Source organism: Salmo salar, chromosome ssa01 (genome assembly GCF_905237065.1).
Source record: "Salmo salar chromosome ssa01, Ssal_v3.1, whole genome shotgun sequence".
NCBI lineage: Eukaryota > Metazoa > Chordata > Actinopteri > Salmoniformes > Salmonidae > Salmo > Salmo salar.
In genome coordinates this window covers 70,831,150-70,853,859 of record NC_059442.1, presented here as the reverse complement: position 1 = coordinate 70,853,859, position 22,710 = coordinate 70,831,150, and the positions used below count along the sequence as shown (strand labels likewise).

The following is a 22,710-nucleotide window of genomic DNA, read 5'->3' as shown; positions in this document are numbered from 1 at the left end:
ACCGCAGGGCTCTCCAGAGAGTTGTGCGGTCATTCCAATGCTTCATCGGGGGCACACTGCCTGCCCTTTAGGACATCTACAGCACCCGGTGTCAGAGGAAGGCCAAGAAGATAATCAAGGACCTCAGCCACTCGAGCGACAGCCTGTTCACCCAGCTAGCATCTAGAAGTAGGAGACAGTACGGGTGCATCAAAGCTGGGACCGACAGACTGATAAACAGCTTCTATCTCAAAGCCATCAGACTGTTAAACAGTCACCACTAGCCGGACTCCGCCCAGTACCCTGCCCTGAACCTTAGTCACTGTTACAAGCCTGGCTACCAACCGGTACTCTACCCTGCACCTTAGAAACTGCTTTGCCATATGTACATAGAGTTATTGAACACCAGTCACTTTAATAATGTTTACATACTGTTTTACCCACTTTATATGTATATACTGTATTCTAGTCATGGCTCATCAGTATTTATATTCATATACGTCCATACTGTCTATACACACCATTATATACAGTGCATTCGAAAAGTATTCAGACCCCTGGACTTTTTCCACATTTTCCCTTATTCTAAAATTGATTAAATCATTTTTCCCCCTCATTAATCTATACACAATACCCCATAATAACAAAGCGAAACAGATTTTTAGAAATGTTTGCAAATATAAAAATAAATGTAGACCCTTTGCTATGAGACTCGACATTGAGCTCAGGTGCATCATGTTTCCATTGATCATCATTGAGGTGTTTCTACAACTTGATTGGTGTCCACCTGTGGTAAAATCAATTGCATGGACATGATTTGGAAGGGCACACACCAGTCCCACAGTTGACAGTGCATGTTAGAGCAAAAACCAAGCCATAAGGTTGAAGCAATTGTCCGTACTGCTCCGAGACAGGATTGTGTCAAGGCAAAGATCTGGGGAAGGGTACCAACAATTTCTGTAGCATTGAAGGTCCCCAAGTACACAGTGGCTTCCATCATTCTTAAATGGAAGACTTTTGGAACCACCAAGACATCCTAGAGCTGGCAGCCCTGCCAAACTGAGCAATCGGGGGAGAAGGGCCTTGGGCAGGGAGGTGACCAAGAGCCAGATGGTCACTCTTACAGAGCCCCAGAGTTTCTCTGTGGAGATGGGAGAACCTTCCAGAAGAACAACCATCTCTGCAGCACTCAACCAATCAGGCCGTTATGGTATGGTGGCCAGATGGAAGCCACTCCTCAGTAAAAGACATATGGAGTTTACTTGAGGTTTGCCAAAAGGCACCTAAAGGACTCTCAGACAATGAGAAACAAGATTCTCTGGTATGATGAAACCAAGAATGAACTCTTTGGCCTGGATGCCAAGCGTCACATCTGGAGGAAACCTGGCACCGCTCATCACCTAGCCAATACCATCCCTACTGTGCAGCATGGTGGTGTCAGCCTCATGCTGTGGAGATGGTTTTCAGCGGCAGGGACTGGGAGACTAGTCAGGATTGAGGAAAAGGTAAACGGAACTAAGTACAGAGAGATCCTTGATGAAAACCTGCTCCAGAGAGCTCAGGACCTCAGACTGGGGTGAAGGTTCACCTTCCAACAGGACAACGACCCTAAGCACACAGCCAAGAGAATGCAGGAGTGGCTTCGGGACAAGTCTCTGAATGTCCTTCAGTGGCCAAGCCAGAGCCTGGACTTGAACCCGATCAAACATCTCTGGAGAGACCTGAAAATAGCTGTGCAGCGATGCTCCCCATCCAACCTGACAGAGCTTGAGAGGATCTACAGAGAAGAATGGGAGAAACTCCCTAAATACAGGTGTGCCAAGCTTGAAGCATCATACCCAAAAAGACTCAAGGCTGTAGTCACTGCCAAAGGTGCTTCAACAAAATACTGAGTAAAGGGTCTGAATACTTGTGTAAATGTGATATTTCAGTTTAATTCATAAAGCTTTTGCTAATATTTCTAAAAACCTGTTTTTGCTTTGTCGTTATGGGGTATTGTGTGTAGATTGATGAGGGGGGAAACTATTTCATTCAGTTTAGAATAAGACTGTAATGTGGAAAGAGTCAAGGGGTCTGAATACTTTCCGAATGCACTGTATATTTTTATATTACAGATTCTGACATAACTCGTTCTGATATTTCTCAATTTCTTTCATTTTAGTTTTTGGAGGATGTGTGTGGCGTTTTCTTTGCTAGTTATTATTACTGCACTGTTAGAGCTAGAATTTCACTGCACCTGCAATAATGTCTGTGTACCCAACCAATAAACCTTGATTTGATTTGCACCTGTACTGTGTCTTTCTGCGAGATGGTAGCAGAGTGAACCGACCGTGACTCAGGTGGCTGAGGTCATTGCTGATCGTCTTGGCCTTCCTTTGACACTGAGTGCTGTAAGTGTCCTGGAGCGCAGGCAGCGTGCCCTCGGTGATGCGTTGAGCTGATCGCTCATTCAGCTGAGGGCGGTGCAGTTGCCGTACCTGGCGGTGATACAGCCCGACAGAATGCTCTCAATTGTGCATCTATAGAAGTTCGTGAGGGTCTTTGGGGCCATGCCAAATTTCTTCAGCCGCCTGAGGTTGTAGAGGTGCTGTTGCGCCGCCTTCACAGCGGTGTCGGTGTGGTGCGACCATTTTATAAGCATTTCACTGCACCCGATATAACGTCTGCTAAACTGTGTACGCGACCAATAAACTTTGATTTTGATTTGATCAACTTTGATTTGAGAACCTGAATTCAAATCTTTGAAAGAAAGTGACAGCCTCCCTCCTCGCTACATTTGTGGTGGTTCAGAACTCTATAGCAGTGCTAGCATTAGCTTTCAGAAATCTGCGTTTACAAAACGAAGACCATCAAAAAATCTGTGTTTAAAACATTTCACCTGCGTTTTATATTGAAAGTCAACAGTGTTTTTTTGCTTCAATAGAGTGATAAGGGGCATGCAACTATAGTTTTTCTTCACACCGAAAACATTAGTGCAACATATTCATCAGGAAATCATTTTCATCAGATGACAACAGTTGGTTGCAGCCACACATGTAAATCAGCTTACAATGAAAAAGCAAGGTATTTTGGCAAAAACAATGCATGACCATCATATTTCTAAGGCTTATCATAGAAAAAATGTAGCCAGCTACATTTCCTAATGTTTTGCTTGAAGTTAATCTTTCAATTTAACTTGCTGCCGGAAAGAAACTACACCTGGGGAAAGTACACGGAGAAAAGAAGTCTGCACGTCAGTCAGAGCGCTGTCTGGTGATCCAATGACTAGAGCAAAAATATTTTATAGAAGTGGAGAAGTGCAACTGAAGCATAAAATTAGTCCTTTTACATTCATGATCTGGTGCGAACCCTGACTGAACCGAGCAGAATTTACAATAAGAATAATTTTAAATCTGCGTTTACAAATCGCAGTAAGTAATTTTTTCTGGGTTTTATTTTTCCTTTTCTGCGTGAAAAACTCAGAATCCTGCGTTATCGCGACACCTGCGCCATATTAATCCGCCTCTTAGGATCCTGACGGTTTCTCCGATTTTGGGATTAAAGTGCCTGGATGTTGCGAGCCTGGGGTTTGTATGCTGGGTAGAGCAGTGCACAGTCCTGTCTGGTACAGAGCTCAAACACATTGTTCTGTAATGCTGAGATCAGCAGAGCTGAGGCTCCCAGGATAGCACAGGTGGATAAAGGGCTCATCTTCATAGGAAAAGTTACTCAGAGGAGTTCCATACCAACCATATCCATACATAACACCGTGGAGGAAATGTCACATTTCAACTCCATCCTCTACAAGTAGTAGAAGTTTTAGTTGTATTTATTGTTGTCTGGTATAGACAATCTGCCTGCACATACACACACATACCCACAAACATGCCGAACGCACACGTGTACGTACACACACACACACACATACACTCCTCTCCCCAGGCATGTCTGTGTGTAGAGATTACAAGCTGGTGAAGCAGTCAACTTCTCTAAGCCCCCTGTGTGTCACTGGCTTTACAGTGCTCTGCCGAGGAGACCAGAAGAAGCACCAAATCCCTCCACTCTGGAGTCTATCATTGCCCATCTCCCAACACAAACACACTACTAAATCTGTCTAAGTCAGGGGAGCGGTGGATCTAACCAAGCCTAATGTATTCCTTCAGTCCAATAGTTGAGTGGGGGGGCTATTGTATTAATCTGCTTACTCTTCCTTCCAACCTACTGGGACTAGCTGCTTAGTGAGGAACTTCCCCTGAATATAGGGAAGTTGGTTTCAACATTCTAAAATGGCTGAGAAAGGGTGTGTACTTTTAAAAGTCAGGCTTCTCAGACAGACTTACTATGTCAGCACAGGAAAGAAAACCATCTCCCTGCCAGATACCAGCATGTTCTTAGGAGTTTAAACATAGTCTCCATACAAACACAGCAATCCTATTCTCATCAACAATAATCTGCCTATTCAGGAGGAGAGGTGGACCTGCCATGACAGAGAGAGTAATAGAGAGAGAGAGAAGGACATATGGAGAGGGAGATAAATAGAGAAGGAGAGATCTGTTGAGTGAGTGCGGTCTGTGGTGGTGCCCTCGTTGCCCAGCGACTTGCATTTAGCCAAGGTGCCTGTAAAGCTAGTCGCTAGTGAAAGTCTACACACCCATTGCACAGTCTTCACATTTTGCTGCCTTAAAATGTAATCTGCCAAACCTACAGATCTACACAACCTACTCCACATTTTCAGTGAAAGAAATAGTATAGAACATTTTCTAAATGAATAACAAAAAAAATTAAGATGTGTTGATTGCATATGTCTTCACACCCCAGAGTTAATACTCGCTGGAAGCACCTTTGGCAGCATTTACAGCTGAGACTCGTTTTGTATAAGATTCTACCAACGTTGCACAACTTTTAGGGCAACATTGTTATTGTCAAAATTGTTTAAAGGTGCACTATGCAGAAATAGCTCCGCCATTTCCTGGTTACAAAAATTCTAATAGTTTACCTAATTTCAGTTTATGTGGAAAAAGAAGCAAGTCCCCTGCATTGTATCATCTAAACTGCTGTGAAATATATTTTCCATAAGCCAAAATATTTTATATGTAAGCTGGTGTTTATTTCCCTCATTAAAATGCAAATCAATTTATAACATTTTTGACATGCGTTTTTCAGGATTTTTTTGTTGTTATTCTGTCTCTCACTGTTCAAATAAACCTACCATTAACATTATAGACTGATAATTTCTTTGTCAGTCGGCAAACATACAAAATCAGCAGGGGATCAAATACTTTTTTCCCTCACTGTACAACACATTTTAATTCTTTATGAAGAAAATCTTCTACTTGACACAAATGCGTTAGGAAGAAAATCGTGTGGTGGACATGAAAAAATTTACTTTTTATGTGCCTGTCACAAATTTTGAATAAGTAATGTGTCTATTTCACAATAATGGGTGATAGTGTGTTGCCATTACATGATGGTGCCACCTGACAATACCCAGAGGGTCACCAACATTGATTTCACTCCACATTACTGGTCTGTATGACAAAGTGAAAAGGAAGCTTGTGTTAAAAAATCCACTCCAAATCCTCCATTCTGTTTGCAACAAGGCCATTAAGTAATACTGCAAGACAACACAGCAAAGAAATTAACTTTTTGGCCTAAATTAAAACTGCAAGTTTGAGTCAAATTCAATACAACACAGAGTGAAACCCTCTGTATTTTCAAGTATTGTGGTGGCAGCATCATGTTATGGGTATGCTTGTCATCGGCAGGGACAGGAGAATTTGTCAGGCTCAAAAAACCCACAGTCTTCTGTAAATCTTACCGTGGGATATATGTAGTTACATTTTTCAGAGGGTAAATTGCACACATTACTGACAAAAACACACCAGAATGGCTTTCCAAGAGTTGTGAATGTTCCTTCCGGTCCAGTCTCAGTCCTGACTTAAATTTTTGAAGGTTTGAATATTGCTGCCCATCAATGATTTCCATTCACATTAACTGAGCTTGAGTAATTTTGACAAAAGCAATAGATATACAGTATGTTGCCATAAGAGTTGTGCAAAGTTGGTAGAATCTTATACAAAATGATTCACAGCTGTAATGGCTCCCAAAGGTGCTTCCACCAGGTAATAACTCTGGGGTGTGAAAACATACACAATCAAGACATTTTTGTTATTTTTTATTTTTTATTAATTAGGAAAATGTTCGGTGTAGATCTGTAGTCGAAAAAATCTACTGTAATTCCTTTTTAGATTTCATTTTAAGGCAATAGAATTTGAAGACTGTGCAAGGGGTGCGTAAACTTTCACTAGGCACTGTAAGTCTCCCAGTCTCAGTTCAATGTGGCATTGGTTTATCATTTTCTTGAAGTTTCCCAAGCAAGCGATGGAAAATGTAGGAAAAACACAATCAGGGTCCCAGTTATCTCTCCTTTTCTGCTCTCCTGACCATCTCTCTATCTCTCTCTGCCGTGCTGCCACCATGACGCCCTGTTTCCCATCACAGCCTCGTGGTCCGGTGGCCTTGGCTTTTTCTAAGCTCGTTAAACTAACATGCGCTGCTGAGTGTGTCGAGGAAAGATAACGCATACAAAATAAAGATATAATTGCTCTTTTTTTCTTAATCCCTTTTCCTTTTATGTCGCCATTATTGGGAATGTAAGGGTATGCTAGTGTAAGGTGTTCTGTTTCCAGGCATAGTGTCTATTCACATCCAGACTCAGGGCTCTCTTTCTCTCTCTGACCTACAGTGCAGGCTGGGCTGGACTACAGTGTTGTCCAGTTATTCTGAGGGTATCAGAGACGTCATCTTGTCTCCTACTGTTCCCCCTGTGCAGTTGTGAGTGGAGAGCTTGTTGACAGTGATATGAGCACCAAGTGGGAAGCAGAGGTTATTGACCCAGAGTAGATCCTCTTATGTGACTCTTTCATTCGCTCCTAGTCTCAGATAATATCTGTCCTGCCAGTTTGGTTGATGAGGATTTAAAAGACTGTTAATAATCTGTATTTAACAGATTTAGAAACAGAGTATGCATTCAATTCAGTTACAAAAAGAACTGACTTTGAGATGAGGCTTGCACATCTGGTCAACATTGTCAACCACATTGTCAGGTGAAGATACTTTCGTATGTAGTGTATGTGGACGCCCCTTCAAATTAGTAGATTCGGCAATTTAAGCCACACACGTTTCTGACAGGTGTATAAAATCGAGCACACAGCCATGCAATCTCCATAGACAAGCATTGGCAGTAGAATGGCCTTACTGAAGAGTTCAGTGACGTTTAATATGGCAACGTTATAGGATTCCAACAAGTCAGTTTGTCAAATTTCTGCCCCTCTAGAGCTGCCCCGGTCAACTGTAAGTGCTGTTATTGTGAAGTGGAAATGTCTAGGAGCAACAACAGCTCAGCCGCAAAGTCGAAGGCCACACAAGCTCACAGAACGGGACCTCCGAGTGCTGAAGCGCGTAGCGCTTGCAACACTCACTACCGGGTTCCAAAGTGCTTCTAGAAGCAATGTCAGCACAATAACTGAATCTGGGTTTGGCAGATGCCAGGAGAACACTACCTTCCCCAATACATGGTGCCAACTGTAAAGTTAAGTGGAGGAGGAATAATGGTCTGGGGCTGTTTTTCATAGTTCGGGCTAGGCCCCTTAGTTCCAGTGAAGGTAAATCTTGACGCTACAGCATACATTGACATTCTAGATGATTCTGTGCATCCAACTTTGTGGCAACAGTTTGGGGAAAGCCATTTCCTGTTTCAGAATGACAATGCCCCCGTGCACAAAGCTAGGTCCATAGAGCAATGGTTTGTCATGATCGGTGGCCTGCACAGAGCCCTGACCTCAACCCCATTGAACACTTTTGGGATGAATTGGAATGCCAACTGTGAGCAAGGCCTAATCACCCAACATCAGTGCATGACCTCACTAATGTTCTTGTTGCTGAATGGAAGAAAGTCCCTGCAGCAATGTTCCAACATCTAGTGGAAAGCCTTCCCAGAACAGTGGAGGCTGTTATAGCAGCAAAGGGGGGGACCAACTCCATATGAATGCCCATTATTTTGGAATGAGATGTTTGACAAGCAGATGTCCAAATACTTTTAGTCATGTAGTGTATCAAACTAGGACAAGGTTTTAACAAGGATTCTCACTCTTAATGACGCTATTTGAATAATGGGGAACCAACAGTAGCTCATGGAGAAATCCTGCCTGGTCAGCAGAAATACTGAAAGCTAAACCTGAAAGTCAAGCAGCTGTAATCTGTGTTAGAAAGTGATAACTGTAACTCTGCTCCTTTATTGCCATGCAGATGACACTAATTCTATTATATTTCATTACAAGTTGCCATCAGAATAATGCGTTTGTTCTTCGTATTTAGTTTTAGTTTTATTTAACCTTTATAAAAAATAAACACATTCAAGAAAGACCTGGCCTTTTTACTGTATTTCTCTTCACTGAAACCCTGGTCAGATCTTAGTATCATAGTATTATGTCCCATTCCTGTTTGATTGAAAATGATATGTATTAGGGGTCCCTAGTGCTAGAAAAGCCCTTCCTGTTCCAAACCACTTTGTACATCAGGGTTAGTGATCCAGCAACCTCACCTGACAAAACAATTCCCTTAGTAGGTTGCATTAGCAGGGAGCGCCCTTCACCTCCGCTCACCTGTATCCTGATTTCATTATGTTGTCCAATTCATTTGATTTGAGATGCATATCTCTGGTTATCCAGAAGGCATTGGCTTTAATTAGCAATCATGAAAAATAAGCTATTTGGTTGTAAGCCAGCATTTCCCAAACTCAGCCTGGGGATCCCAAGGGGGGCATGTTTTGGTTTTTGCCTTATCACTACACAGCTGATTCAAATAGCCAAACCTTGATGATTAGTAGATTATTTGAATCAGCTGTGTAGTGCTATGGCAAAAACCAAAACGTGCACCCAGGGTGGGACCCAGGACCGAGTTTGGGAACCGCTGTTGTAAGCTTTCATCTTTGGTTGAGTCACCAAATTGGCATCTATAACGATAACTAAAAACATTTCATGAAAAAGTTTTCTTTGAAAAGCTTTCATTTACAGTAAAACAAAGTGTTACTTTCAAGTGTGGAAAGTTTCTTTCAAGAGTTACTTGGTGGTTTCTATCCAATAGTAGTGATGGCTTTGGATGTCAAGGTCAGACATATTAGCTGCAGTGTTACGTATAGTGATTGCTATAGAAAAAGTGTCAGGTAACGGTGTTGAAAAGGATCTGGTTGTGATTTGGAGTGAAAGGGCTGACAGGACTGGCTCCACTGACCAGACACGTCAGGCTGTAGACTAAGAGTGTCAGCCCAGGCTCTTTTCTCTCCTCCACCCCCACTTTGTCCCTCTCTCTATTCCTCTCTAACTCAGACATCTTGTTCTGTAATCGGTGCTGAGGGTTGGCCTCTAGTCCATGGCGGCGGGATTGAACACTGAGGCGATTGTTGCCATGCCTACCTAAGGCGCACTGTGGCTTGACCACACACATGCATAGGCACACTGCGCGCACTCACACACACATATCATTGTAAGTAAGCATTTCACTGTAAGGTCTACTACACCTGTTATATTCGGCGCATGTGACAAATACAAATTTGATTTCATTAGACATCAGCTTTCCCTCTGCAAAAACCCAGGCATCACTGGTGTGTGAAACGCTTAAACATGTAGAGTTTTTCCTTGTTTTTCTCTTTAGTTTTTTGGGCTGCATATTAGGAGATTTACTTCTTGTCCTAATGAGTATACTAGTCAAGCCTACCGCTGTACAGAGGGCAAGCCATACTGAAAATCCATATTAACTACAGTAAGCATCTGGTGTCATTGTATTCTCTGCTTTTTTTTTGCATTGTGGAGAAAATAGCAGACCATCAGATTGTTGTTTTGAGAAAAAGAACAGCCCATAGCAGCCTAGAGAGGTATAGAGCTATGCTTCAGTGACATGTAGTCCCTCGCCTCCTGCTGAACTCTGATATGTGAGGGCTTGGGCAAGAGTTTGGGAAGCGTTTCTGGGAGTTGGGAATGGGTTTAAGCGGGCGGGAGGCAGTGAGCTAATTACTGTCTGCTGTGTTTTACTTTGCCACACTGCTGAGTGTCTTCTTTGAAGCTCACCTTCCCCATGTGTTTCTCCCTGTAGGCATTGCCATCGCCAGTGCCCTGATTGACACCTCGCAGCAGAAACCTGGAGACTTCAAAGATAAGTACCATGGCCTGAAGAACCGCAAACTGCACGCAGTAACACATCAGGGGACCTGTGTTTGAACCGCCTGACCAAAAGGGGAGCCGGAATGCACCTGAAAGGACCGCGAACGCTTCTGTTTTATGACGAGTTCTTGCTCTATTTTTATCAGTCTCTCAACAACACGGCGTGCTGAAGTGAACCTGGTGATAACAGAATCCCTTTATTGAGACGTTGAGTGTCAGCAAGCAAAGTGTGCCTCATCTCCACGCCCTGTAATGTTTTTTTTTCCAGAGTGACTTGTCTGCTCTCTGGTTGGATCTCTGCCCAGCCCAGCTGGAGGGTTCTGGACGTCCCATTGGCTCTCTGCCAGGAAGTTTGTAGTCTGCACTTCCTCCCTGTGAATACATCTCCTTAAGAGTTCAGGAAGAGCAGGTCGGCACTGGAAGTTTGAATGTCATGTGACGTGAGTCTGAAAGAACAATGCCAAGGGCCTCTTGCTGGTGAGATGTGTGCTCATTTTGATACAAAGATAAAAGCTCCTTTATGTTTTATTTTAATGTATGGTCTGCCCAAGTTCAATCCAGACTAAATGAACAGAGCAGCCTATGGTTCTAGATAGAATAGCTTGTGACTTGACTATATGGTTGCCTCACTCTGAGGTAATGTATCCTGTGCTGAGGATTCCTCCCATGACTTAGCCTACCAGCAGTACAGCATGTCATGGGCTAATAAAGAAGTCAGATGCAAAGAACAGCGGGAAAAAAGGAAGAAAACTGGTATATCAGTATTGAAACATGCCTGTGTTTGTTATGTTTAACTTCATTGTCAAAGAGCAATGGCATAACATTTAGAATGGCATTTAAATGCATGTCTTCTCCATGTGTCATATACAGTCAGGTCCAAAATTATTAGCACCCTTGATAAAGATGAGCAAAAAATACTGTATAAAATCAATAATACATAATACTGAGCTATATTGTATGTATAAAAAAAGGAAAATTATATGATTTTATACTAATACAAATGCTCAGAGAAAGAGTTTAAGTAATGAAAAACATTCTCAAAAGATAGGGGTCAAAATTATTGGCACTCTGTTTTGAAAACCTTTCAATACCTATTATAATAATAATCAAAATAATAAATGCCAAAGTTACTTAGTCGTGTGTGCATACATTTTCATATGGGTAGTCCTAGCGGGAATACACACAATACTTCACCTTGCAAGGATAATATGAGATTGAAGAACACATTGGGAGGGATCTTAGACCATTCCTCCATACAGAATCTTTCCAGATCCTAATGGGCTGCCCTTTTCAATTCAAACCATAGGTGTTCGACCACAGATTTCCTGAGACAAATGACCATTGCAAAATGTTAATTTTGTGGTCAATTAACCATTTTCTTTGTGGATTTTGATGTGTACTTCGGGTTATTGTCTTGCTGGAAGACCCAGTTAGAGCCAAGTTTCAGCCTCATGGCAGAGGCAACCAGGTTTTTGGCTAAAATGTCCTGGTACTGGGTAAAGTTTATTATGCCATACTTAACAAGGGCCTGAGGACCAGTGGAAGCAAAATAGCCCCATAACATCAAAAATCCACCTTATTTTACAGTGGGTATGGGGTTATTTTCTGCGTATGCATCCTTCTTTCAACGCCAAATCTACCACTGGTGTGCATGGCCACAGTTCTATTTTTTCAGATTTTTCATATATATATATATTACTTGTTAAACTAAATCTCTTTGTCTGGGCAATTGTATTAGTGTAAAATAATGGAAGTAAAACATTTTTTTAGCATAAAATATAGCTCAGTATTTGTTTTTTCTGCTCATCTTTATCAAGGGTGCCAATAATTTTGGACCTGACTGTATGTGAAGATGTTTCAACATATTTCTCAGTATCTGTCAACACATATACTTTATACATATCAAGACTCCTTGATTTATTTAAGTATAGATTTAGAATATAAAATAATATTTTAATTGCTACTCCTTTTTTATTTTGCCATATTTTATTGTGATTGTGTATGATTGTGTTTCTAAGGGAATGACAAGGGCATACAGTCATAAAAGGCAACTTCTAACAAATTGTACTTAGTTCTAATGTTTTCTTGTACAGTATGTTAATAAGACAAAAACCAAAGGATTAATTTAACCTCAATATCCAGGTCGATTAATTTGTGTTACACACTAACTCAGCTTGGATCCTGCAACTCTATTCAGCCTATACCATTCTCAGTTCCAAAATGTTACATATGTTTCCTTTCCCACTCTCTACCTGGGATTTCTTCAAGGAAGGGAGGAAGGAAGAATGCATGCATATTTTTGGCATTTGGGCTGTTTGTTTTCTCTGTATGACTTTGAAGTTTGTTGTGTTTACACTTTTATCCGAAGCATCCTATGTTCTGTGTCACGCTTTGTCTTGTAAATCATTGTAAACAAACCCTAATAAATGATCACACTTTTAAATGTACATAAGAAATGTAGAAATGTGATAAATCTGATGTTTTCCGGTCAGGTGAACTACATGTATTTTACACAGATCTGTTGAAATTTGTATGAATGAAGAGCAGCTCACCTCATTATTTTGTTAATTATGGGCATATTATGTAAAGTTACAATTAAACATTTTGATGCTTCTTCATACTGTGATTAAAACATGTCTCCTTTGTATTTTTTTGCCTCTCAATTCTCAAGCTTTATTGATTTGATGCACCGGATGTCAATTTGATTGATTTACAAGCAGAGAGTACTTAAAGATACTGATATCGGACTTGGTTTGATTGCTCAGATATAGAATGTGTGTTGATTTTGATATGTAATGTGTCTTACGCAACTTATTACACGTTCAAGACTAGGGGCTCTATTCAATTTGTATAGCTTAAGCGTTGCATATTGCGCAATAGAAATGTAAAGGTCATTTAAGATTGAGCCGACATACAGTGCCTTCGGAAAGTATTCAGGCCCCTTGACTTTTTTCACATTTTGTTAGGTTACAGTCTTTATTCTAAAATTTATTCAATTGTTTTTTTCTCTCATCAATCTACACACAATACTCCGTAGTGACAAAGCAAAAACAGGTTTTTAGAATTTTTTGTTAATAACAAAAATTACCAAAAAAAGACCTGAAATAAGTATTCAAACCCTTTACTCAGTACTTTGTTGAAGCTCTAGATCCTCTCAAGCTCTGTCAGGTTGAATGTGGAGTGTTGCAGCACAGCTATTTTTAGGTCTCTCCAGAGATGTTCGATCGGGTTCAAGTCCGGGCTCTGGCTGGGCCACTCAAGGACATTCAGAGACTTGTCCCGAAACCACTCCTGCGTTGTCTTGGCTGTGTGCTTAGGGTCGTTGTCCTGTTGGAACCTTCGCCCCAGTCTGAGGTCCTGAATGCTCTGGAGAAGGTTTTCATTAAGGATCTCTCTGTACTTTTCTCCATTCATCTTTGCCTCGATCCTGACTAGTCTCCCAGTCATTCAGGCTAAAGAGTTCAATCTTGGTTTCGTCAGACCAGAGATTCTTGTTTCTCATGGTCTGAGAGTCTTTAGGTGCCTTTTGGCAAACTCCAAGTGTGCTGTCATGTGCCTTTTACTGAGGAGTGGCTTCCGTCTGGCCACTCTACCGTAAAGGCCTGGTTGGTGGAGTGCTGCAGAGATGGTTGTCCTTCTGGAAGTTTCTTCCATCTCCACAGAGGATCTCCATCATGTTCTTGGTCACCACCCTACCAACGCCCTTCTCCCCCGATTGCTTAATTTGGTCGGGCGGCCAGCTCTAGGAAGAGTATTGGTGGTTCCAAACTTCTTCCATTTAAGAATGATGGAGGCCACTGTGTTCTTGGGGACCTTCAATGCTGCAGAAATGTTTTGGTACCCTTCCTCATATCCGTGCCTCGACACAAGCCTGTCTCGGGGCTCTGGGGACAATTCCTTGGACCACATGGCTTGGTTTTTGCTCTGACATGCACTGTCAACTGTGGGACATTATATAGACAGGTGTGTGCCTTTCTAAATCATGTCCAATCAATTGAATTTACCACAGGTGGACTCCAATCAAGTTGTAGAAACATCTCAAGGATTATCAATGGAAATAGGATGCACCTAAGCTCAATTTCGAGTCTCATAGCAAAGGGTCTGAATGCTTATGTAAATACGTTTTTTAAATTTTTGTATGTGTGTATATATACTGCTCAAAAAAATAAAGGGAACACTTAAACAACACAATGTAACTCCAAGTCAATCACACTTCTGTGAAATCAAACTGTCCACTTAGGAAGCAACACTGATTGACAATAAATTTCACATGCTGTTGTGCAAATGGAATAGACAACAGGTGGAAATTATAGGCAATAAGCAAGACACCCCCAATAAAGGAGTGGTTCAGCAGGTGGTGACCACAGACCACTTCTCAGTTCCTATGCTTCCTGGCTGATGTTTTGGTCACTTTTGAATGCTGGCGGTGCTTTCACTCTAGTGGTAGCATGAGACGGAGTCTACAACCCACACAAGTGGCTCAGGTAGTGCAGCTCATCCAGGATGGCACATCAATGCGAGCTGTGGCAAGAAGGTTTGCTGTGTCTGTCAGCGTAGTGTCCAGAGCATGGAGGCGCTACCAGGAGACAGGTCAGTACATCAGGAGACGTGGAGGAGGCCGTAGGAGGGCAACAACCCAGCAGCAGGACCGCTACCTCCGCCTTTGTGCAAGGAGGAGCAGGAGAAGCACTGCCAGAGCCCTGCAAAATGACCTCCAGCAGACCACAAATGTGCATGTGTCTGCTCAAACAGTCAGAAACAGACTCCATGAGGGTGGTATGAGGGCCCGACGTCCACAGGTGGGGGTTGTGCTTACAGCCCAACACCGTGCAGGACGTTTGGCATTTGCCAGAGAACACCAAGATTGGCAATTTGCCACTGGCGCCCTGTGCTCTTCACAGATGAAAGCAGGTTCACACTGAGCACGTGACAGACGTGACAGACGTGACAGACTCTGGAGACTCCGTGGAGAACGTTCTGCTGCCTGCAACATCCTCCAGCATGACCGGTTTGGCAGTGGGTCAGTCATGGTGTGGGGTGGCATTTCTTTGGGGGGCCGCACAGCTCTCCATGTGCTTGCCAGAGGTAGCCTGACTGCCATTAGGTATCGAGATGAGATCCTCAGACCCCTTGTGAGACCATATGCTGGTGCGGTTGGCCCTGGGTTCCTCCTAATGCAAGACAATGTTAGACCTCATGTGGCTGGAGTGTGTCAGCAGTTCCTGCAAGAGGAAGGCATTGATGCTATGGACTGGCCCGCCCGTTCCCCAGACCTGAATCCAATTGAGCACATCTGGGACATCATGTCTCGCTCCATCCACCAACGCCACGTTGCACCACAGACTGTCCAGGAGTTGGAGGATGCTTTAGTCCAGGTCTGGGAGGAGATCCCTCAGGAGACCATCCGCCACCTCATCAGGAGCATGCCCAGGCGTTGTAGGGAGGTCATACAGGCACGTGGAGGCCACACACACTACTGAGCCTCATTTTGACTTGTTTTAAGGACATTACATCAAAGTTGGATCAGCCTGTAGTGTGGTTTTCCACTTTAATTTTGAGTGTGACTCCAAATCCAGACCTCCATGGGTTGATAAATTGGATTTCCATTGATTATTTTTGTGTGATTTTGTTGTCAGCACATTCAACTATGTAAAGAAAAAAGTATTTAATAAGATTATTTCATTCATTCAGATCTAGGATGTGTTTAAGTGTTCCCTTTATTTTTTTGAGCAGTGTATATATAAACCTGTTTTCGCTTTGTCATTATGGGGTATGTGTGTAGATTGCTGACAATTTGTATTTATTTAATCAATTTTAGAATAAGGCTGTAACTTAACTGTGGAAAAAGTCAAGGGGTCTGAATACTTTCCGAAGTCACTGTATACAGCGTTTACCGTGAATACAGACCCCGCTAACACGGGAACATTGCCTTTAATTTTAAATCACGCTGTGATGTTGAACTTTCCCAATACAGATTGAATAGAGCCCTTATATTTCCTCATAAACATTTTCATTGAATCTCTAATGTTTGTATACTTGAATAATCAGAGAATTGTGAAGACATTTTGATAGGGCATGGGGAGTGTAGATCTTTAAAGATTTCCCCTAGGTTCAAACTTAACAGTCCACCATCCAATGATACATGAAAGGGCTGCATACTGTCGATACTCATGCTGTCTTCGCCATTAGTAAAGAGAGATAAGTGGTGCACTTTCCTGCCATTTTAAATACAACTGGTTTTCTCAAGATAAAAGACTGTCTGTGTTGGAGTTAACTCCATGCTAACAACTCAATCAATAGAAGCAGACTGCAGAGTCTCCTGTCCCACTCTTACAGTAAAAAGCCAAAGAGACCTAGGCTGGGATTCAATCTGATTGCGCGTTGTAAAGCGCTTGACATTTAACGGTCATTTCTGATTAAGAGGACATGTACTAATCAGAAGGGGACCATCTGGCTCTCCCAGAAGTTTGGTTGGTGCATTAAACCGGTGAATTCAGATAATTAAAAAGGTGTGATTGGTCCGCACTCAAGAAGATGTAGCATAAAGCTTTCTTATATATTTTTTTAGATGTTATTATTCTTTTCACTGCATCAGGGATAGTGTACATCTGATTTGACCAATGTGTTTGATAAATCCTGATCTCTACGTTCACCATTCTATTTCAATTCACGTATCAGTCTGGCATTCCTCCTTGCAGTTTGAGCCTACCTCTGTATTGAGGGGCCTTCTTCAAAACTAACTTGGCAACAATTGGATTACCTTCAACCAATCAGATGGCACAGTATTTGTCTACATTGCTTTTTGTCATAAGCCGGAGAGGAAGAGGTGAAGCGAGAGGTTTTACTCCGCACAAAATCTGTCCACAAAAATAAGCCCACAAAGTGAGGAATTTTTGTATGGACGTCAAAATGTAATTGCTAATTTACTACCTGGGGCTTATTTGATCTAATTGAAGTTTCGTAATGGTTAAGTTGTTACGAATGCACTGATATGTGGACACATGGTATTTTTGCAACTTCTATATCGGAGCCTGTTGTCATAGAGATAGATAGAGGACTCATCATGGATATAAGTTTTGGCATGGACATCGCCATTGATGGCTTCCACCTTTTTAAAGTAGTCAACTGGGTGGGGATTCCTATGAGTTGGGAGCAATCAGCCAATGAAGAAGAAGAGAATTGACAACTTTAAAATGGAGATGCCCATGATGAGTCCTTTATCTACCTCTATGTCCTGTTGTTCAGACGCGTATCTGCCATCTCATTGGCTAGAATGGTCCCTTTGAGGACATGTATTTCCATTGTTAGAGCGGTCACTTGAATATCTTGTCAATATAATAGACAATATTTGCCTAAACTCACTCTCTGTTTCTCAGAGGGCACTGATTGGACCAGCCATTTTTTTGTCTATTCCACCCACCCATTTATTGAGAAAGTCACACACGCATATGCATTTCTACTGTGAATATGCTGTAGCTTTGACATACAGTATGCCACCCTTAGCTGCCATTATGTTTGAAGTGTGTCTGCAACTGTAGCATCTCCTAGTGTACTCGCTCATTCACACCATTTCATTCCTCCCATCACATTCTCCCTCTTAATGGACCCTGACCAGCCGGCCACACTCACCTCAGGGTCAGGGTCAACCGACCCACATTCACATGATTGATGCCACTTCCAGACCTCAATCTTTATGGTATTATGTTACAATTGCGGTGGGTAATTTCCACTTCTTATGGTAAATGACTGAGCAGGGCCGGCCGTGTTACAAAGCACATGGTTGTCCCCTGGACCCTTACACCCACAGCTCCGAAGCTTGAGAAGAATGGTTCTTCTATCAACCAATCCTGACCACTGTCAATAGTGCTCTTCACCACAACAAAAGGAGGCCTTCTCCTCACCAAGAACAAAGAGAAAGGGAAAAAAGTAACTATAGTGACAGAAATTAGTATCTGATGAGATAGGAAAGATGGTAAGAGTGATGGGAAAGTATGGTTCTTTGGCCTGTGTGGGAGGGAGACTTCTATGTCACAACTTTCCTGGTACAAGACTCTGCCAGTGAGTAGTGTCACTGGTTCATGCCATCGGAATGGGTTTAATCTGAATCAATTAGTTATACATTTTCTCATACGACCTACCATGCATTAATGTAGAATTACAAGTTAATTTGTGACCCACGATCATTTAGATCAGTATATCTTTACAATATCATAATTTGAAGGGGCATACAGTACGATTCTAAACTAGCCTCATAATTACATAGGGATTATAAAACAGTGGAATAATTATAGCTTAAACATTTATTAGTATTCATAAACCATTTGTCCATATGACATAAACTGCCCGTGGGGGTTTTCAGTGAGCTAGAGTGCCTTCAGAAAGTATTCATACCCGTTGACTTATTCCACATTTTGTGTTACAACCTGATTAAATTGGATTAAATTGTTTTTGTCTCACCCATCACGCAATACCCCATAATGACAAAGTGAAAACATGTTTTTAGAAATGTTTGCAAATGTATTGAACATTAAATACATAAATATCTAATTTACATAATTATTCACACCGCTGTGTCAATGTTAAAATCACCTTCGGCAGCGATTACAACTGTGAGTCTTTCTGGGTAAGTCTCTAAGAGCTTTGCAAACCTGGATTGTACAATATTTACAGATTATTCTTTTTAAATTCTTCAAGCTCTGTCAAGTTAATTGTTGATCCTTTCTAGACAGCCATTTTCAAGTCTTGCCATAGATTTTCAAGCCGATTTAAGTCAAAACTGTTACTAGGCTACTCGGGAACATTCAATGTCATCTTGGTAAGCAACTCCAGTGTGCATTTGGACTTGTGTGTTAGGTTATTGTTCTGCTGAAAGATGAATTTATCTTGCAATGTCTTTTGGAAAGCAGACTGAACCAGCTTTTCCTATGGGATTTGCTTATGTTTAGTTCTATTCCGTTTCTTTTTTATCAACAAAAAAACTTCTTAGTCCTTGAGATGACAAGTGTACCCATAACATGATGCAGCCGCAACCATGCGTGAAAATATAAAGTGGGACTCAGTGATGTGCTGTGTTGGATTTGCCCCAAACATAACGATTTGTATTCAGGACATAAAGTTAATTTCTTTGACACATTTTGGGGTTTTACTTTAGTCCCTTATTGCAAACAGGATGCATATGTTGGAATATTTGTATTATGTACAGGCTTCCTTCTTCTTACTCTGTCATTTAGGTTAGTATTGTGGATTAACTACAATGTTGTTGATCCATCCTCTGTTTTCAATCACAGCCATTAAACGATGTAACTGTTTTAATATCACCATTGGCCTCATGGTGAAATCCCTGAGTGGTTTCCTTCCTCTCTTTGGAATGACTGGGTATATTGATGCACCATCCAAAGTGTAATGAATAACTTCGTCATGCTCAAAGGGATATTCTGCATTATTTTTTTTTTTACCCATCTACCAATAGTTGCCCTTCTTTGCGAAGCATTGGAACACCTCTGTGGTCTTTGTGGTTGAATCTGTGTTTGAAATTCACTGCACACTAAGTGAGTCCATGCAACTTATTATATGACTTGTTAAGCACATTTTTACTCCTGAACTTATTTAGGCTTGCCAAAACAAAAAGTTTGAATACTTACTGACTCAAGACATTTCAGCTTTTCATTTTTTGTTATTCATTTGTGAAAAATGTCTAAAAACATAATTTCACTTTGACATTATGAGATATTGTGTGCAGGCCAGTGACAAAAAAAATCAAAATGTAATCAATTTTAAATTCAGGCTGTAACACAACTAAATGTGGAAAAAGTCAAGAGGTGAATACACTATATACACAAAAGTGGACACCAATTCAAGTTAGTGGATTCGTCTATTTCAGCCACACCCTTTGCTGACAGGTGTATAAAATCGAGCACACAGCAGTTCTCAGTAGAATGGCCTTACTGAAGATCTCAGTGACTTTCAAAGTGGCATCTTCATAGAGTGACACGTTTCCAACAAGTCAGTTCGTCAATTTTCTTCCCTGCTAGAGCTGTCCCGGTCAAATGTAAGTGCTGTTATTGTGAAGTGGAAACGTCTAGTAGCAACAACACCTCAGTCGTGAAGTGGTAGGCCACACAAGCCCACAGAACAGGACCGCTGAGTGCTGAATCACATGTCGCGAAAATATAATCTGTCCTCAGTTGCAACACTCACTACCGAGTTCCAAACTGCCTCTGGAAGCAACGTCAGCACAAGAATTGTTCGTTGGGGGCTTCATGAAATGGGTTTCCATGGCCGAGGAGCTGCACACAAGCCTAAGATCACTATGCACAATGCCAAGCGTAGGCTGGAGCGGTGTAAAGCTTGCCACCATTGGACTCTAGAGCAGTGGAAACACATTCTCTGGAGTAATGAATCACGCTTCACCATCTGGCAGTCCGACAGAGGAATCTAGGTTTGGTGGATGCCAGGAGAACGCTACCTGCCACAATGCGTATTGGGGCTGTTTTTCATGGTTGGGGCAAGGCCCCTTAGTTCCAGTGAAGGCAAATCTTAACGCTACAGCATACAATGACATTCTAGACGATTCTGTGCATCTAACTTTGTGGCAACAGTTTGGGGAAGGCCCCTTCCTGTTTCAGCATGACCATGCCCCCGTGCAAAAAGCGATGTCCATACAGAAATGGTTTGTCGAGATCGGTGTGGAAGAAGTTGACTGGCCTGCACAGAGCCCTGACCTCAACCCCATCGAAGCCTCCTCAAGGTTAGGTCAATTAACCTAACGTAGCAGGCGTAAAAGAAACGGCTGAAACTAGATCCCCTACATACTGGTCTTGACGTGAAGACAAAAACTGTCGGGATAGGTTCTCTTCTGCACTGTTCAACCAATCCAGTAAATGTGGAGGAGGAGTTAAGATGGAGTGTCACATTATTAACATCCAAAAGCGGAAGTTACGTCACCGGCTCTCTATCCATTTCGGCAGAGGCTAGTGTCAATAGACTAGTTTTTCGAACTTCTTAATAAGCACATCTCCAATGTAAAATGCAGTTTTACTCTCGCTATCAAAAATGTTATTCCCTACATTTAGGGGAACTAATGTTCAATATCTTTCTTTTACTGTTCCCCTTTTTGCTGGGGGGCTTTAATTTCAAGGTTGTGCATTGCATTTGTTTGACATTAATAAAACATTTTCTGTTTGTCTGAAAGGGCATTATCCTCCTTTAGCCCATGCCATTTCCATCTATTCTCTTTTACAGTATATGATTGGAAATATTGTGCGTGATGGGATCCCTGGTTATATAACATTGGTGTTATTCTTTGAAACACATTCCATTCAACCTCAGCTGATACATATTATTCTCAGAAATCCAGAATTTAAATCTTGCAAAATCACTTCAGATACTCGATCAATGTTGCGTGCGTCTGTCCACTAGAGATTAGGGTATGTTGTTTTGCCTTCTGTAAGAGGACTGGATGAATATAAAAGCCACATATCAACCAAACACTTTAACTTAATTGTAAGAGCTGATTCTCGCTACCAAACCAGCATGAACATCTTCAGTGCATCCTTTCAATATCCCTCAGACAGTCCCATTTCATTGTGTTTGTCACAGCTGCTGCTGCATTCTGTCAAAGTCTGTATAACATGTTCTAACATATTGTCTCAGATTCATTATTTCTGTCCATTAAGAAAATGCCTACAAGAAACATACTTACATGAAGTACCAGCTGGTATACTGTTGAAACAACCACACCAGTGACATTTTGAGTTGATTTCAGAAAAAACTATGTAACAACATGTGATGTAATAATTATGAGGCGTTCCCTAATCTGTGGGATTTGAAAGGTCAACCCCGTTGGCTGTCTTTCTACCCCATTCCAGCTAAACAACCCCCTCCTAGTATGATGTCCAGAGAAAGGCCATACAGCCATTACATACTATTTCCTGCTCCATTGTGGAAAAGTGCATGCATGAAATTGACCCTCCCTTCTCAGTATTGTCCATTTTTCTGTATTTGTGCATTGAAGCTTATCTGTTTTTGGATTCATGTTTTGTTCCTAGAGTATTTCAAGTGGGATTGACTTGAATTTGTCCAGAGGTGTTCTGAGAATGTTCCCTAATCTAGGCCCAGGTCCAGGGAACAGTCAAACATTTTCAGAACTTTCTTGTTTCTTATGAACTTTCTTATATCTCCTCTCTAACTTTAAGCATCAGCTGTCAGAGCAGCGTACTTATCACTGTACCAGTACACAGCAAATCTGTAAATAGCACACCCAACTACCTCATCCCCATATTGTTATTTATCCTCTTGCTCTTTTGCACCCCAGTATCTCTATTTGCACGTCATCATCTGCACATCTATCACTCCAGTGGTAATGCTAAATTGTAATTATTTTGCCTTTACGGCCTATTTATTGCTGTCACGTCCTGACCAGTGAACGAGGTCATTTGCCATAGTAGAGTGGTCAGGGCGTGGCAGGGGGGGTTTGTTTTGTAGGTATTTTGGGTTTTCTGTTTCTATGTGGGTTTTTTCTAGTTATCATTTTCTA

General features: G+C 41.7%; 1 protein-coding gene across 1 annotated transcript in view; it reads left to right on the top strand.

Annotated features, from left to right (window-relative positions):
* The window catches only part of LOC106607945 (attractin-like protein 1), a 356,731-nt gene extending 343,924 nt beyond the window's left edge, over positions 1–12,807 (top strand). Inside the window, exon 30 of the mRNA XM_014205458.2 lies at positions 10,108–12,807. Within this exon, the coding sequence (XP_014060933.1) occupies positions 10,108–10,232 (125 nt within the window). The 3' untranslated portion in view covers positions 10,233–12,807. The remainder of the gene's footprint in view (positions 1–10,107) is intronic.
* The last annotated feature ends 9,903 nt before the right edge of the window (positions 12,808–22,710 follow it).